The sequence below is a fragment of the Vulpes lagopus genome, chromosome 1 (assembly GCF_018345385.1).
Source record: "Vulpes lagopus strain Blue_001 chromosome 1, ASM1834538v1, whole genome shotgun sequence".
Taxonomy (NCBI): Eukaryota; Metazoa; Chordata; class Mammalia; order Carnivora; family Canidae; genus Vulpes; species Vulpes lagopus.
Window position 1 is genome coordinate 173,855,757 of NC_054824.1, and position 17,472 is coordinate 173,873,228.

Here is a 17,472-nt window from a genome sequence, read left to right on the forward strand (position 1 = left end):
AAAAAATCTAATTAGTGTTAAGTAAGTAGAAAAGAAAAGAAGCGAAGTCAAACTCAGCCTACTCGGGAAATATTGCTGATCCCAAATGAGAAAGCTCTTCATCTTCAATTGTGAAGCCATTACAGTTAACCTGCAGGGAGAAAGGGTGAAAAAGAAAGAAACAGGTGAGCTGAGGCTTCTCTCTGGATAGAAACCATTTCTTTAATTTTGACCCTTGACAAATTAACTAGGAGGATGTTCCAGTTTAGTGATGTAAAAACCTTTCTTTCGGCCAAGGCATCCTGGGTTCAAACACAAGTGACCCACCAATCTCATGTGTAAACAAACAAAAGCAGATTTGTTAGGAATGAAGCACCTTTGGTGTAGCCGGCCTGCCCCTGCCACACATGGGGGTCCAAGACCACTGTAACCCCTAAGGCTCTAGGGACTGAAGTCTGGCATTAGCGTACCTGGAGTCCAATCGCAATTATGCCACAGATCAGCTGTGTGATCCTGAGCCAACCACAGAATCCCTCAGTCCTTGACTTTCTCCCATTAAAAAAGAAGCCATGACCCATGATGGATGTAATACAGAGAATCTAACTCTAAGAGGGTAGGAGACCCACTCCTTTGTCTCTTAATCTCTTCCTCTGCATGGAGCTTAACTGGATCAGTCTTTGACTCCAAAATCCTTCAGGCTGGAATGTTCTACGACCACTGGTCGCTTGATACCCTCCACCTCCTCCTCTCGCTGCAGAAGAGCGAGCGTGTTTCTTCATGAGCAAAGGCTCCTGTAAGCACAGTGTCATCACTGCTCCTTCCTGGGAGGTGGTGATGGGGTGTAAGCCAAACTGCATAGCAATTTCTCTGCCAGTTTTCCCTCCCTGCTGAAATATCCCTAGAGAAGAAAAGTGAACTTGCATGTTAAGAAAGATGCATGGGCCATAGTCCTTTTTTTCAAGTCAAATCAGGCGTAAGTGCCTCGCTAAAGCTATTCTCATAATTAGCATTTAGACTAGATGTAGGCTGCACACCAAAAATACATTTCCCAACCATGCATATGTTCCCAGTGATTAAAATGCACCTCAATACTGTCGGAGGAGTGCAGTCACCTTCTGCTGCCAGCTGCTGCTGGGCCGCAAGTGAACCCATAACACCCTCCCTCGAAGCAGGGAGAGGAGAGGGCTCTGAGGCTGGAAGAGCGGACACACAGCTTGGGGTTGGGGGGCAGGACCAGAGGGTGGCCCGGGGCTGGAACGGCACTTTTCACTTTTGTTTTAGACTTCTCTCTGGGGATGCCAAATGTCCCTTCTCAAATTCATATATAAAAATGTGTGTGTGTGTGTGTGTGTGTGTGTGTGTGCACGCATTGTCCACACACACACACAATCTGAGAATGAATATTATGATTTGATAAAGTCTCTAAAGGAATTACTTATCTCAGTTATATATGTGTGTGTGAGTGCATACACCTATCTATATCTCCTGGATTTTCTGAGTCAGTCCAAATGTCAAAGATTCTGAGTCATTTTCACCACAAACACACTTCTCCTTGTGAGAACAAGTGCCTTGATTTCTGGTTATGACAATAGGGTCCCATAGCTCCTACACCAGCACTGAGAAGTCCTATCAGCATTCATTACTGTGATGGGAGAAAAGTCATCTTTTTTCACACCTAGAAGGGAAGATACCCTATATTTATTTCCTCTCTCCGGAGTTCTCATACAACCATGTCCCTTCTGGTCCAGAAAAGTCATATATCTCATTTATTTCTTAAATGGCAGATTAGTCAATTCCTCAACTTCCCACCGTCACCCAAATCCACTATCTTAGGACACTTAGGAAAATGTGTTATAAATCCAGGATAATAGGAAAATCTACTTTAACAATCATAACTGGAATCCATATATTTTTCCAAGAATGGCATTTTTTACTGAAATAGAAATATATTCACAAAATAGAAATATATCTATATAACACAACGCCCATCAAGGAATTCATCCAACTAGTAGCAGTGATGCTCACAGGAGTTGAAGGCTTACTTCATCCTTTGTATGTGTAATTTTTCAAAGTGGAAGGATTATGGGTGCCTTTTAATCTTTTTCTTCTTTTTAATCTCTTTCTTTTTCGTATTTTTTTAAAAAATATTTTATTTATTTGAGAGAGAGAGAAAGCACATGCACTGGGTGGGAGGATGGGCAGAGGAGAGGAAGAAGCAGACTTCCCAATTAGCAGGGAGCCTGAGGTGGGGCTTGATCATGGGGAATTACGGCCTAAGCCAAGGATAGATGCTTAACCAACTAAGCCACGCAGGCACCCCCTTTTTAGTGTTTTCTTAAGTTATACATAGTCATTGTAGAAAATTCAGAAAATTACTCAATTAAAAAAAGCAAAAATTGGGCAGCTCAGCAGTTTAGTGCCACCTTCAGCCCAGGGTATGATCCTGGAGACCTGGGATCGAGTCCCACATTGGGCTCCCTGCATGGAGCCTGCTTCTCCCTCTGCTTGTGTCTCTGCATCTCTGTCTGTGTCTCTCATGAATAAATAAATAAAATCTTAAAAAAAAAAAAAAAAGCAAAAATTTTCTACAACTGAGGAGATAACCACCTGTGAACTTCCACTGGATCTTTTTTAATATGTGTATTTTCATATTATAACACATTTTTCATCCTGATTTTACACTTACAGCTGTATCAACATTTTGCACATCCCTAGACATTTGTTGAAACCAAAGTTATAAAGGCTATATAAGCTTCCATCATGACGCTATGCCATAATTTATTTTCTAAACTCCTATACTGCTGGCCATTTATATTTCCTTTTTTGCTTTTGTTTTGTTTTGTTTTTCAGTTTTAAAAAGAACTTTGCAACAGACAATCCGTGTGTCAATTACTATCCATAATCTCTGATTACTTTCTTAGGACAGATTCCTAGAAATGGAACTACTGGGTCAACCGGTACATAGGTGATGCTGATTCTGTTCTACGATAAAGATGGGTAAGCATCCACCCAAGGTCTTCTGTGGAGCTAGAGACTAAAATTCCAGCAGGGGAATGTAGCTCTGTCTGGAAGGTCACCTTCAACTACACATTTGGCTTGTAGGGAAAGCTGCAGGGTATGTAAGGGAGAGAAATCTGACCCAGCAAGTCATGCCCGGAAGAACCACCCTTGCCATAAGAGGAACATCTATGCAGCCAGACTATGTGCTGCCGAAGGATGATCCCTACACTTTCTTCATTTGTTCCAACCATGCCTATGTCTCAGTCTTTCCACATGGCAGATTTCCAGTGCCTCAATCACTTCTAAGTTGCTCTTGTCTAGAAGTCTCTGTAATGTTTTAATTAGATCTGAGCTTGGTAAACCTAGACTTCTCTAAAGATTTCTTAGCAACCGTCAGTAAACACTTTCTGTGCCTAGACCCACTCGGGCTCCTCTCTGTGGAGACTGTCCTTCCTAGGGCCACCCGAGAGGGCCTCCCTCTTGGGAACATCTGGATTTGCCTGTGCTCTGTCAATATCGTGTTGGTAGGAGTAAAAACATTACTGTCAGAATGGAAGGTTTAAGAGAAGAAAGGTAAAATTTAATGTGGGCACCTCAAATGATCTTTTCCTTTCAAAGAGATTCCAGGAGGCCACAGTATTGGGACACTGGCAACCCCTCTGTTTTCAGAAACTCTTTCTGTGGTAAAAGGCTGAAGTAAGGTGAATTTCCTATGCACCACCCATCAAGGAGGGCCGGCTCAAGGTCTGCTCAAGGTCACCTAGCAGGGCTATGCAAAACAGGGTCCAAGAGGTCAACAGCCTTGTCGTCACAGAAGCCATCAGTCTATTTCGTTCATCTTTACCAGGTCTGTGTTGGGAGAGGGAGTTGGGCAGGGAAAGGCTAGAGTAGCATCACCTGCTGCTAGCGTTCTTACCTGTGCAAAGAGTACCACCAAGCTCTCACTGTCAGGGAATTCAAGGTGCTTGGAGTAAAAGTGATGAAGAGCAGCAATGTCACTCTGAATCAAGTCTTTCTTCTCATTGTCTAATTTATCCAGATCTGTGGAGAAGCAAACCATTATTCGCCAGGTAGAAAACTCTGGCTTTCTAGCTACTTCCCTGTCTTACTGTAAATAGCATGGGGGGGTGGGGAATATGTGGAGCCCCCAGAAAATATTCTTCCCCCATTACTTGGTCTAACTGATAAATTCTAGGGTAAGAAAAGCATGCTGTTTCTTTCTTCTCTTCCTCTGACAACTGGAAGTCACTCGGGATGTGAAATTTCAACTGACCATTAGCAGGGAGGTCAGGAATGAGTGGCCAGCGCTGATAAGCAGCCTCGGGCTAGTCCAGTCCGCTCTCCCCACATTGGCCCTGGAATCCGTGTCATGGTCAAGAAACTGGACAGCCCTGATTTAATGTCTTTCAGTAGGGACATCAGCTGTTTACAGGACTGCAATTCAGCAAAGATACCAAAATATTCAGCATGCCAGGAGAGCCAGGAAGAGATAGCTCAGGATGCAGTAATTCATCCTGCAAGTTCTTACTTCCCTTAATTATTTCCTAGTAATCAGGTCAACTCAGGGAAAAAAAAAAGTCGTTTTTCAAAACAGGCACACAAATCAAAGTAAAAACTAGTAATTAAAATACCCAGCACCACAAGGAACACACCCTGCACCTTTCTCCAACCCGGCCTCGTCCATAGTAATGGGTCGCCAAAATAACTCCTCTGCCAGTCACAAAGACTTACGTGATTCAAACTCCTTCACAGCTAACAATTTCTCGGAAGGTGTTCTCTCTGGGTGGATCTTCTAGGAATTGGGAAGAAATCACACAGATGGGAGATTTTAACCACCAGGGCAAAATGTAGTGCTTTCGCTTTCACACCGACATAAAGAAAGAACAACGATTCCCAATGAAGCCCAGAAAACTCTCCAAGGAGTACTGCCAATGGGTGCTGACAATGTCTGCCCAACACCGAAATCAGAAGGACTATTTTGGAAAACTTTTTAAATTGTCTGCCATGTTCCTAACACCCTGATAGGGCCATCTGCACACAGTAGGCTCAAAGATGCCTATTATGGAAAAGAAGAGTGGTGAGAAATCAACTTTTTAGGGCCCTGACTTAAAAGGACTCTGAGTCTACAGAGGAACCATCCTATTTATTATTTCTCCTTCTAAAAAGGAACAAAATCAAACCCCCCATCCGTTTTACACTTTCTTTAAGCATAGGCTAAAATGATCTCAAATTCTGTGTTTCAAAAAGAACACTTTTGGTGGTATCTGTGAGCCCAGATTCACTTTAAACGTGTTGCTGGCTTTGTTCTAGACACCCCAAGAGGAGCTAACAATAGTAAACCTGCTAGGCTTTGAGAACATGAATAAACTTGGTGTTGACAAGAGTTCAAAAGCAGAGCTCAAGAGCTGGCCTGAGGCCGTGTCTTTGTAATCTGGCTATTCAATTTGGGGATACAGGTGGTCTAGCAGGGCGCTCTCACCTCCCTAGTTAACATGTTAAGCTTCCCCTTGGTAGTTGGGTAGCCGGTCTCCCCTAATCCTTTGCAAGCTACTAGAATACAAATGGTCTGGTTTTTCTAATCATCAAGTCCTACTGAGATGAAAAGATGGCCAGGTAACTTTTCATTTAATAGACTATCAGTAGTAATAGTAATTATAATAAAAGTTGAATGGAACTGGTATAAACTCATCAGAGCATTCAGACCACCCTCCTGGTGCCAAAACATTCCAATTGTTCTTTTTTTGGAGCAGAAATCTTCCATTCACAGGATACATTTCTGTAAGATTAGTTAAGTCATCTTGCCTGGGAAAGCTGTTCATTCAGGAAAGTACACCAGCTTCTTCTGAATTCTTAACCACAGCACTGTAAAATGCCATCAGAGTGTGAGGTGGGGAGGGGAGAACAAGCAGACTGGCCACCCCACCCTCCCCCAAATGCTTCCAGATCCAACCATGATGGCCTGTTCACCCTGACACCTCACCGGGTCACACACTCCTCCTACCCTACCCTTTCCTTCTGACCAAAACTTGGCATATATTTAAAAATAACTGGTAGTAAGGACTCAAAGTTAACATCTTCTGGGGGCAAACAATGTGGATTTTTTTTTCTTTTTTTTTTTTTTTTGGGCCTCACCCTGCAGGCAACCCTTGAATCCTCCCGTTACCCAGAGTGGATGAAGTGGCACTTCAGCAAGCACCTGACCCACACCGCACAGAATGGAACAGTGACCTCAGAGTTTGGAAATGTTCTACTTCTGTTTATGTGGCCCACGATCCTAACTTGGGTTGGGGACAGATATGTGCCAATCACTACAACCACATTTGGCATAGATAGATAGATAGATAGATAGATAGATAGATAGATAGATGAAAGAAAGAAAGAAAGAAAGAAAGAAAGAAAGAAAGAAAGAAAGAAAGAAAGAAAAAAGAAGATTTTAAAGGGAGGCAGGGTGGCAGGTATAAAAGAAGAGGTAGATGAAATTTCAGCTCTAAGAAATGTATAGGACAGAGGCCTTGCCACCAACTTCTTACTAGCAAGCACCTCCTTAATATGAGCAAGCACCTCCGTGGACCTATGCCTTCTAAGCTCCACACAACCTATTCCATTGTGTCACAAGGACACGTTTGATGGTGTTTCTCCCTCTTTTTTTAGTTTGCTCCTTTGGAGATCCGGCACCTCATTAGCCACCATCAGTAAGGACTGACCAAAAAACAAGGATACCGGTCCTGGCAACATCTTTAGAGGAACTGTTCGTGGCCATCATCTGTTCCCACTGGGGGCATCTCTTTCTTTACTACTTCTTTTACCCTCTTCCTCTCTCACCTTGCCTCCATTTCTACTTTTTTCCATTCCTTCTCCTTCTCTTCTCCTTTGCATCTGCCAAGCGGCTGTTCCATCCCATTCCTTGCCTGCCTAGGCAAGAGCAAGCAAGGAGACGGGGAGAAATAGGACACTGCTGGGAGGAGAGGCAGGGAGCACTGGGAGGCATCAGAAAAAAAGGCGAAACATCGCAAAGCTTCTCAGGCCACTCTGGTTCCCTGGAACGCTCTAGTTATTGTCACTCGGGTCTTCATGTTTCGAAAGACTGTATTTTTCTATGTAAACCTGTCTCGTGAAGAGTTCAGAATGTAACAGCTGTGGCTGTGTTCCTGACCTGGGGTAAGTGACATCCTAGTCGCACGGGCAAACAACACACTGGCTTGTGCCTGCAGTGTTATTCCCACGCCCGTCCATAGGGATGTGACAGGAAATAGAGTCCAAGAATATTTAACAAGAGATGATCACCACAGGCCACTCATCTTTCTGACCTTTAAGAAAAAAAAAGGAAAAAAACTGCACTTGAACATTATCCCACATCCTCACCTGTTTGGCCAGAATCCTTGCAGTTAGCCTGACAGTCTCTGAGGGATTCCAGTTTTCCCCAAAAACAACCATGGGAGAACATTCCAGCTTGTGCATGGGCCAATCTTCTTTCTGGGAAGGTAAAAAAAAAAAAAAAAAAAAAGATTAAACACACACACACACACACACACACAGGAATAAAGTTCGAGAAGAGAGGATGATGCAGTAAGTCCTTCTAGTTAAGGTCAAGTGAAATGTGTTTCCTTTTGGAAAACACGATGATGCTCACAAAAGCTAGAGATAAAAACATCCTTTAAGATAGAGATGGTCGTTCCTAACTCTGGGAAATGAACACGGAAGGGGAGGTGGGCGGGGGGACGGGGGGACTGGATGATGGGCACTGAGGGGGGCACTTGACGGGATGAGCACTGGGTGTTATGCTATATGTTGGCAAATAGAACTCCAATAAAAAAATACCAAAAAATAATAATAATAATAAGATAGAGATGGTCGTATGACCTTGACTTGGGCCTGGCCAAGGCTGTTGGGAAGAGAAAATCTGCTTTGTGTTTTTCCATCAAGCATCTCGTGTCTTTCTGCAACCTCCCTCATTCTTCCAACCAACGCATACGGCTTGCCATTATCTGTGGGAGTTGTCAGACTGCAGCGCTGAGTGATCTGGGGTATCAGCCATGGATCTGGCCCTGCTCCCTCACAGTCCTGTTCTGGTTCTGTTCTCACATCAGGGCAAATAACTGAGATCCGTACCCAGCAACTAGTCCCCTTTCATAGGTGATAGAAACAAAACACAAATGAAGGCTTTGTCAAGGGCCCTCAAAGAGCCTGCCAGAGACGACTACTGAGCATATTTAGGAATACAGACTCCCTGAAGACTCGTGTGATAACAGAGGAACACTGACTGTGTTCCTTTTAGTCCTGTCTTGATGCCCTTATGCCCCGGGTTGGGGCACAAAGGGTATGTCCTCACTACTGGCTGGGTAGCGACGCTGTGAGTGTGGCAGGGCGAGGCTGAGGAGGAAGGACACCGTGGTGCCGTGTGGCCATGGAGGGAAGAAGTCTGAGGAGCAGGGAGGACCCGGTGATGCCGTCGCTGGTGGCAGGGGTGCTGGGATACTGAGAGACTGCACATCATGGAGGCCATTGCTCATTGACATAAACCAGTGGTGTCGGCGTGATGGGGCCAGGAGCACTTAGGGGGCATATCCAGGGAGAGCCGAAGGGGTGGGGGGTGGGGGGCAGAAGGGTGGAGGGTGGATGACTTTTGAGGTGGGAAATGCCACAGCACTTGGTATCCTGAGGGGAGTCTACAGACACGCTCCCCCTCACAGGAAGTAGGTACGGCCTTTGTCCCCTCAGCCTTCCCCACCTCAGGATACAGCTGGGCTGTTCTTTCAGATGATCAGGCTGGAACCCGGGGCCATCCTGGCTGCCTGTCTCCCCACTACACTCTACATTCACCCCTAAGCATACCCCCTTTCCCTGGCTTCAGGACAGATCTAGGACATGATCACCCCTCAATGCCCCACTACCTACCCTGCTGCAGCCCAGACACCTCCCCTCACCTACGCCTCCTACCCAGATGCCTGCTTCTGCCCCTGCCCCTGTAGACTAGGCTCAACAGAGCAGCCAGGGTAGTCGATCCTACTACACAGAACTCATCTCATGCCAGTTCTCAGCTCAGAACCTTCTGATGGCTTCTCATCCCAGAGCAAAAGGCAGAGTCTTGAAGATGACTGATAAGCCACTCATGATGGAAGCCCCCTCCTTCATTCCTCTGACCTCATCACCTCCTACCATGCTGTCTCTTGCCTCACTCCACGTCAGCCACATAGCCCCCCCTGCTGCTCTTTACAGAGACCATGCAGACTCCTGTCTTCAGACCTTCCGCACTTGCTGTACTCCTGACTGATGCCCTCTTTTCCTAGATATCTATTTTGCTCCCTAACTCTTCTACATCTCTGGCTCAAATGTCACCTTGTCAAGATGACTGCCATGAACACCGTACAAAAAATGGCATATGCCCAGCACTGTCCACTTCCTTGCTCTATATTTCTTAGGTGCTTCTCACATTTGATATTACATATTTATCAGTCTTTTGGTCAGTATCTGTCTCCCCCCATTAAAATAAAGGAACTCAGTCTGGTGTGGGTTTTTTCCCACATCTATAACTCCAGAAGCTAGAACAGGGCCTGCCACTTACTATGTCCTCAATAAAGTTGCTGAGTGAATGAAGAGGTCCCCCTACCCTCTTCCCTCCACAAGAAGGAAAGACACGAGAAAGAAGGGCATGATGTCACATTTAACGTGCTGCTACATGGTGCAGGCCATTTGCTCAAGTCCGGTACCAAGATGCTCCGCACAGTTAAATAACTCCATGCCGAACATAACTAAGAGCAGAGAGAGAAAGAAATGACAAGATATGCCCAAGGGGAAGGGGATCTGTTTCTAGCCAAAGCCTGAAATGAGAGCATGGCAATGAGGCAAAGAGGGAAAGATCAAGAGGCCTTCAGGCCTTGGGATATCTGAGAGGGACGGGGACTGCCAGCCAGGGACAGCTAGATAATTACACGTGTGAGCACATTTCCAGTGGGAAACCAGGAATTCTAAGAGAAGGCCTTTGCAGGGCCTTTGACGTGCCGATTTCTGAACGGTAGGTCCTGTCACTGGTGTTCGACAACAATGACTCCTGGGAGAAGGAAGTTTAATACCTTTTCTTACCATGATGTATCTATCATTTATTAATGGAATTAATTCATTAACAAAATTAATATAAAATCAACGTGAATATAAATTAACACCCAACGATGACATTCACTGATGTGAAAGTCCTCAAAGGGAAGGGAACCTCACTATAAAGAACACTCTGGAAGGAGAGTGGAGTTTTGTCAAGTAAGAGGACACTGGTCTGGGGCTCAGGAAACCTGCATTCTTTTCCCTGCTCCGCAGCTATGTGACACTAGGCAGATCTCTTAATCCCTCTGCATCTGTACCCTTGGCTGTAAATAACATAATCCCTGAGTTACTTAGCAGGTCCAGAATTCTGAGGCTATGATTTTACACCTTCCAACAGCGATAATCAGATACGAAGCCTGAAGACCAAGCCGTGGAGGACCTGCATAGAGGGATAATCAGGCAGTCGTGCAACCACGAAGGGTCCTTGTGGGGATCCAATCAGCTCATCCACGAGAAGCACTCAGGGCAGCACCCAGTGCATACCACACTCTCAAACACATGGTAAACTGTTCATTCATGGATTCGTTCATCCATCCAATAAGCCCTGCAACTGACCCTAGAGGGAGGGAGGGGAGATGAAGCCTTTGACTTTAAGTGGTTTGTGACTGTGTCAGAAGACATATATAAGAGCACCTATAATGTGAAACGGTCCCACACACAGCAGTGAAATCAGAGAAATTTATTTGATAAATTCATTGATAAATTCAAAGAAGTGTGGAATCATGTAAGTTTCATCAAGGGAAATTTCCCAAAATAAGTTTTCAGTTCCTGCTGGAAGATGGCAAGAGATGTGGCGTCAAGGGAGGAATGACACAGATGTATCTCCATGGCACACACACAAAAGAAGGGTGGGACGGAGAACAGCATCTGGCAGAAACGTCAGTTAGGTTTTGAGCATATCCTGACATGCCTTCTTCTATCATGGTCCACATACCATAGAGAACCTGATGGTGGCAACTTGGCCCAGTTTTGACTAAAAAAAATTGTACATAATCAGGTTGGACAAAACTGGAAAAAAATTAAGCTATCCTGGTGAACAGGAATAAATATTAACATTAAAAGTTTTTGTTTGTTTTGTTGTTTTTTAGTACTCGGTGGTTTCTTCATACACAGAGTAGTTTTGCAACCACTTATGCTTTTTAAAACACTTTTGTCAGTTTTTCTAAAATTTTTTTGAGTATTTTTCTTCAAAAGGCAAGCTATTTCTCCTGCCCTGATTGCATTCTTTTGATAATTTTATGTAAATCTGGATCCTACCATGCAGAAAAATAACACGCAAATAAACGGGCAGGAAGGACTCAGAAAGACATGTAGCAAAGTGCTAGTTGTGATTTTTCTCTGGAAGGACAAGATTATGGATACTCTTTCTGTCCTCGTTTCCGACTATACTTTCTGGTTTTTCTAAAATGAGCACAGATTATTTGTGCAATAAAATGAAATAATTAAGTCTACGTTAAGAGTAAGATGCAGAAATTTCTGTGACCCTTTTAAACTTCTATGCCATTTTCAGCCAACATAATAACTGCTCTGCATGATTTTCCTGTTTGTGCGTGGACAGAAATGCTGCAAGACGCATAAAGAGTTGTAAAATTGTCTCATGGTGCACCAGCATTTCCAACCCTAGAAGAAATGACTGGCTGTTATTTCATCCAGTTTTCTGCTGAGCGAATGATAATGCTGTCTTCCTGGCGAAGGAGATTGAGTTTTTATTGTGAAGTCCCCTTTTCTAACTCTTGCACCTGGTGTTTCTCATGCTCTAATGGAGCTTTCAAAACAGATGTACTCTACTTGGACAAATGCATGTAACTTCCTGAAATGTGGAATGTAAGAAAACATCATGGGATTTCTGCTGCCACCACCATTATCATCAAGAGGAAGAATGCAAAAGGAATCAGGTGCACACTGACCATCTCATACAAAGGTGGCTGGGGCTGCGGAACCCCCATCACAAAGACATGTGCTTTGTTCTATGTTCCCATGCAAGAGCCAGAGGATGTGCTCATTCCTTCAACCACACCTTTTCCTACTGGTGATATGAAAACATTCAGAGAAAAGAGTAATCAAGTTCAAGATGCTTCCTAGGTTTGGGTTAAGAGACCAACGTGAATTTAACCAGGATTGAACCTATGACTCTGGACCCACTCACTAAATCACCCATAACAACAAGAGGGTCAGATGAGCATTTCTTAGGCATTTTCTACACTTCAGTTACTTTCTCATCAATGACGAAAGTCACACATTTTCGCATATCCTTAGTCACTTGCTTCTCACACATTGCTTTTTGTGTGAGAAAAAAACACACATCCCCATCAGGGCACGCCCCTTCTTACTTACGAAAGCACACTTGTAACCCCATCACCTCCACTTATGAATCACAGTTTCTATTTTCCAGTGTTCAGAAATAATACCCTGGAGAGTTCTACTCTACAATGATTCCTCTATAAAATAACTTTGTAAAACTCTTCTCTTGAACATGTCATGGTGCAATTTAATGAAGAAGTCTAAGAGAGGGAATAATATACTTAGCTTTCCAGGCATATTTATAAAAATAAATAGAGTTCATTAAAACACACAGGTTACAAAATAAGCCTAACTAAAAAGGAATTTCTATTTCTTTTATGTTTCCTCCCATTATCCTTTCATGCATCATCAATTAAAATCTTTCCTCTGGCAGGATCACACTGAGTCAAGTGAATGAAGAGAAAAGTAAATGGGACAAGATACCACCAAATTGTATAAAATAAAGCAAAATCCTACAGCACTGCAGTTAGAGAAGAGGGCCTGGGGAGAGTGTACGTGGTGGCTAGACTCTCCTGAGATGCCGTACTCCCATGGAAAGAGGGAACCCTCAGGGAGGAGTGTGTGCCTTAGCACCCTTGGGAGAGATTTTCAGCAAGATGACACCAAAAGGGGCTCTCCCCTCCCGCATCCACTGAAGGCCACTTCTCTGTCTTTGACATGTTCCCATAGTGTCCCATCTCCCAGAGGACCCTCAGAACCCCCAGCCACAGTGTTGGAACAGGGTGATGGCCCTCCGTCAGCAGCATGTGCAATCTAGTCTCCAGTTCTGCCACTGTGACCTTGGGCGGGTCACCCAACATCTTGTGGCTACTATTTTCTTATCTACTGACATGATGGACCTGGTAACCTTCACTCTGACCCTCCCGCACCCTGCTGTCTGGTGCCCAGACCTACACTCCAGGTGGGAGGGGTCTATGTCTGAAAAAGGCCCAGGTCATGAGAAGCAGCTGAGGGCCCTGTTCTCTCAGGCGGAGAATCACTCAGTTACCTGCCTCTTACCATCCATCACTGCCCTGGTTTTGTGCAGCACAGTTTCCCCTCTGAACCCACCCAAGCACCTCCTTAGGAGGAACTTGAATATGTTTTTATCTGAACCAATCTTCAGATTCCTCCCTAATCATTTTATGTATGAAGCTCCTGAACTGCCATTTATTTCTAGGCATTTACTTTTATTAAATCCTAGGACCATTCTTTGTCCTTACAACCCACCGCCCTGCACTCACTTAGTTGTCCAGCACTAAAGCATGGCAAACGTTGATGGCCGTTAACCTCTCCCTATAACAAAAGGGAACGGATGAAACAAGAGTGAAAAAATGGGTGAGTAGCAGGGAAGATTCTCCATCATGAGGCTGGACCAGCAAGCTGTCCTGACCTAGGGCCTCTGGACATGACTTAGCATCACAGAGCAGTCCCCTCCACTCGAGGCTTCGCTGCCACCCAAGGAATCTCATTATGACTTGACCACCTGTACAATGTGTCCATGGGAGGAGAATGTACAGATCGTCAAACTGCTTGTTATTAAGTGATACGCAGGCATCCTGGTACACATTGGCCAGGGTATTAGGTTAGTGGGAGCCCTCCTAGAGAGAGTGCCCTTCGCTGTGTGCTCACAGATGAGCTTTCTGAGTCTGAAGCTTTGGGAAACTCCTGAAGGGAAGGGGAGCCACAACGGCTACCCTGAAAACCCCACTGGACCACAATGGTTCATCAAAATAATGCCACCTACTAAGGCCTTATGGAAGATGAGTTAACAGCATGCTCAGAAGACTCAGAGATAACTCGGCATCTAATGCATTCTGGTATTTTATATTGATGCAGTGATGAACTGATTACAGCTTCATCAGAGAAGTTAAGATCCATTTTGGAATAAGCGTGACTCACAAAATGTACATCATCAGTGTTCTCAAGTTCTTGGAATCCATCCATTCTCTGGAGTGGAAAAAAAAAAAAAGTCCCTCAATTCTAAAGTATGCTGTATACTTTATTCTTTGCACAGAGTTACACTTTGGTCCAGCCTAAATTACTGTCATATTATTTTCTATATGCCCTCATACCTGTCCACAGTGTCAGGGTTTATAGGGAGCTTTCATAGCTCTCATATCACGAGGTCCCTAACATTTGTCAGGATGGGCACTACTGTCTTCATTTGTGTTTGAAGAAAATGAGCTCAGAGATGTCCTGTGGCTTGTCAAGTTCATAGTGCTAGTAGGTTGCAGAGCTAGGCCCATCCCCTTCTACTATACCATGCACACTGGGTAAGCTCTATGTGATTTTACGATCTTGCTTCTCTAAAAAGCCAGAATGTAATGAGTTAATTGTTCTAGAAGTATTTAACTTAAATATAGAAAGAGCTAACTTATTGTGCCTGGAATCAAATCATGGAATTCCCAGGGCTCACTGATCTCCTAACACTGAAGCAGTCCAACCACAGAATATTCTATTCACAACTGATAGGAGCAAAGTAGGATCTCTCCTCTTCAAAAGAAGGCACACTCCCTGAAAACTCAACTACAAGCCATTTATATTGTTGCTGTCACATAGGCTGACAACCTCGGGAAGCCTATCTTGGGGGACACAAGGGAGTGGGCTGTACACAGAGCCTGCAGAGCCAAGGGAGATGTTCCCAGGCCCCTGGCTCAGCCTGTACCTCATTCCAGCAAGGGGCCATTGTGACTGGAGCTCTGTGGTCAAATGGGAATGCTCTTTGAATATTTTCAGAAGCCAACTGCACAGGGAGAAGAGAAAGAAAGCAACGAAATAGTAAGTAATCAGAAGTAGATCAGGGAAGGGTGGTGGAGTATGGGAGGTAAATGACACCACGTCTGGCCAGAGCAATGACAAAAAAAAAAAAAAAAAAAAAAGGTAAAGATTATGGAGAAAATCCTCCCTGTCACTTAAAGCCACTGTTTCATAATATTAGCATTTCCCAGGGTATATGAATAGATTTCCATTTAAAAAAAATAGACTAAGGAGGGTATACAGATGTCAAAGATCATATTCTCCCTAAATTCAAAGTGATAGAACATGGAAAGCATTTTCCATGGAATACCTATGAACATTCAGTCGAACTAGACTATAGTAGACAAGTATGGAAAACAACACTCCTAGGGCCTCAAAGAGCTACCAAGGGTTCCTTCAAATTTCTCCTTAAGCTTCCCATTCCCATGTTATAGGATTCCCTAGAGACTTACCCACCAAACCAGATGGCCCATGTTCTACGTGCAACCAGCCTCCTGAGCCTGCCCAACCCTGGCTGCTTCCCTGCTTCCAAGGCACCAGCCCCAAGGACAGATTCGGAGGAGCCACCCTCTGGCTGTATAAGGGCTGTGCCAGGGGCTCACCTACGTCTAGCTGAACTCAGACTGGGTTTGAACAGACCAAGGAGAACGTGTGGCCTGCTTATGGGGATTTATAATAATACAGACCTGTGACAGTAAAAATTAAAGTATTTTAAAGATACCATTTTCACATCTTTCATTTGTCACCTCTGCAGTGTTCCATCTGTTGCTGGTGGCCTTGGGGAGCAAACTGTCAACCTTGGCAATATACCTGCCTGCACCCAACATGCTCTCCTCATGTCTTTCCCCCTTCTCCGGCACCTGCATGTGGCCCCAAAGTGTTGCTATCTCTCACCGGCTGCCTGTCAGTCCTGGGCCAGCCCTCAGGGGTATCCAGGAACATCCTAGACCCAAACTAAGCTTCCCAGCTCTGGCTGCAAAAGTGTGCTGGGGATGCTGTGACAAGGAAAGGAAGGAGAGTAGGGTCCCAATCTTCTTAGGAAACAAGGCCCTCCCTACCAGTTGGCCCAGAACCTACCTGACACTCCACATTGCAGTAAAATGCCTGCTTGCATCTTCCACATTTGGACAATCCTTCTTTCCTTAAAAACAGAAAGGGCACTGTAGTGGCGAGAGGCACAGAAATGTGAAGCTGCATATTTTATCATGCAATAATGAAAGCCATCTGGTCGGAAAGCAGAGCCAGGATTCACCTTACCTTACTCTCCCACTGCTAAAGTGGCATTTTTCCCAAAGGAGAATTTTGACCAGATTCAGCCCTTGAGTAGGAGTAAGTTAGTCAAACAGTACATGCACCAACGTTTACCGCCCCTGACAGTGTGAAGGGCACCTTCTAAACTGCTGAGCGGTGTGCTCTTTGGCTCATGAGCCTGGCCTGGGACACCAGGGCTTCCACATCACCTGTGCTAGTACTCAGTAGTTTGGGGCAAGTCAAAGGCTTTTAGGTCCTGATTTTTTTCTCATCTGCTAAAGAAGGTCAGAAATAAATAAAACCATCTTGGAGGTTTGAACTCATACAGAGGATTGGAGGGCACCCGCACGGGGTTGGGGGGGTGGGATGCAGTGTGAATGACAACCTGTACCACTTAAAGATGCAAGTACGGCAGAAGATGGAACGGCGTCTGTCAGTAATTCCAATGCTGCCCAGAAAGTGAAGTTTAAAAATAATGCAACCTGGGGGGTACCATCTGATTCTTGGTTTCATCTCAGGGTGGGGAGATCGAGCCAGGCGTTGGGCTCTGCACTTAGCGTGGAGTCTCCTTGAGATTTTCTCTCATCCTCTCCCTCTGCCCCTCCCTCCATTCAAAAAAAAAAAAAATATATATATATATATTTATGATATATAGTGCAACCCAGTAAGGAGTGACATAATCTTGGATAAAATATTACTGGATGCGACCAGTGTCTACACCACCTTGTCGATGTACTGTACTGAGTGATCCTTCTGCCTCTTTTTTTTTTTTAAGATTTTATTTATTTGTTCATGGGGGGGAGAGAGAGAGAGAGAGAGAGGCGGAGGGAGGAGCAGGCTCCACACAGGGAGCCTGACATGGGACTCGATCCCAGGTCTCCAGGACCAAGCCCCAGGGCCGAAGGCGCTAAACTGCTAAGCCACCCTGCTGAGCACCCCCCCCCCCCCGCGCCCCCTTCTGCCTCTTTGTAATGACTTCAATACCCCCTTCCATTGCCATATTACTTCCCTGCTTCCCATAGAGGTCAGGGATTTTGTTGTTTCCCAACCATCAGGAGCTAGTGTGTTGTGTTAGATAAGCCAAAGCTCTTTTAAAAATTGTGAAGC

At 44.7% G+C, this 17,472-nt stretch overlaps 1 protein-coding gene across 1 annotated transcript in view; it reads right to left on the reverse strand.

Annotated features, from left to right (window-relative positions):
* SMYD2 (SET and MYND domain containing 2) overlaps positions 1–17,472 on the reverse strand; it is a 48,995-nt gene that overhangs the window by 11,745 nt on the left and 19,778 nt on the right. The window contains exons 2-6 of the mRNA XM_041763833.1: positions 16,192–16,255; positions 7,342–7,452; positions 4,711–4,771; positions 3,896–4,020; positions 63–130 (exon numbers count right to left, since the gene is read on the reverse strand). Coding sequence (XP_041619767.1) covers positions 63–130; positions 3,896–4,020; positions 4,711–4,771; positions 7,342–7,452; positions 16,192–16,255 — 429 coding nt within the window. The remainder of the gene's footprint in view (positions 1–62; positions 131–3,895; positions 4,021–4,710; positions 4,772–7,341; positions 7,453–16,191; positions 16,256–17,472) is intronic.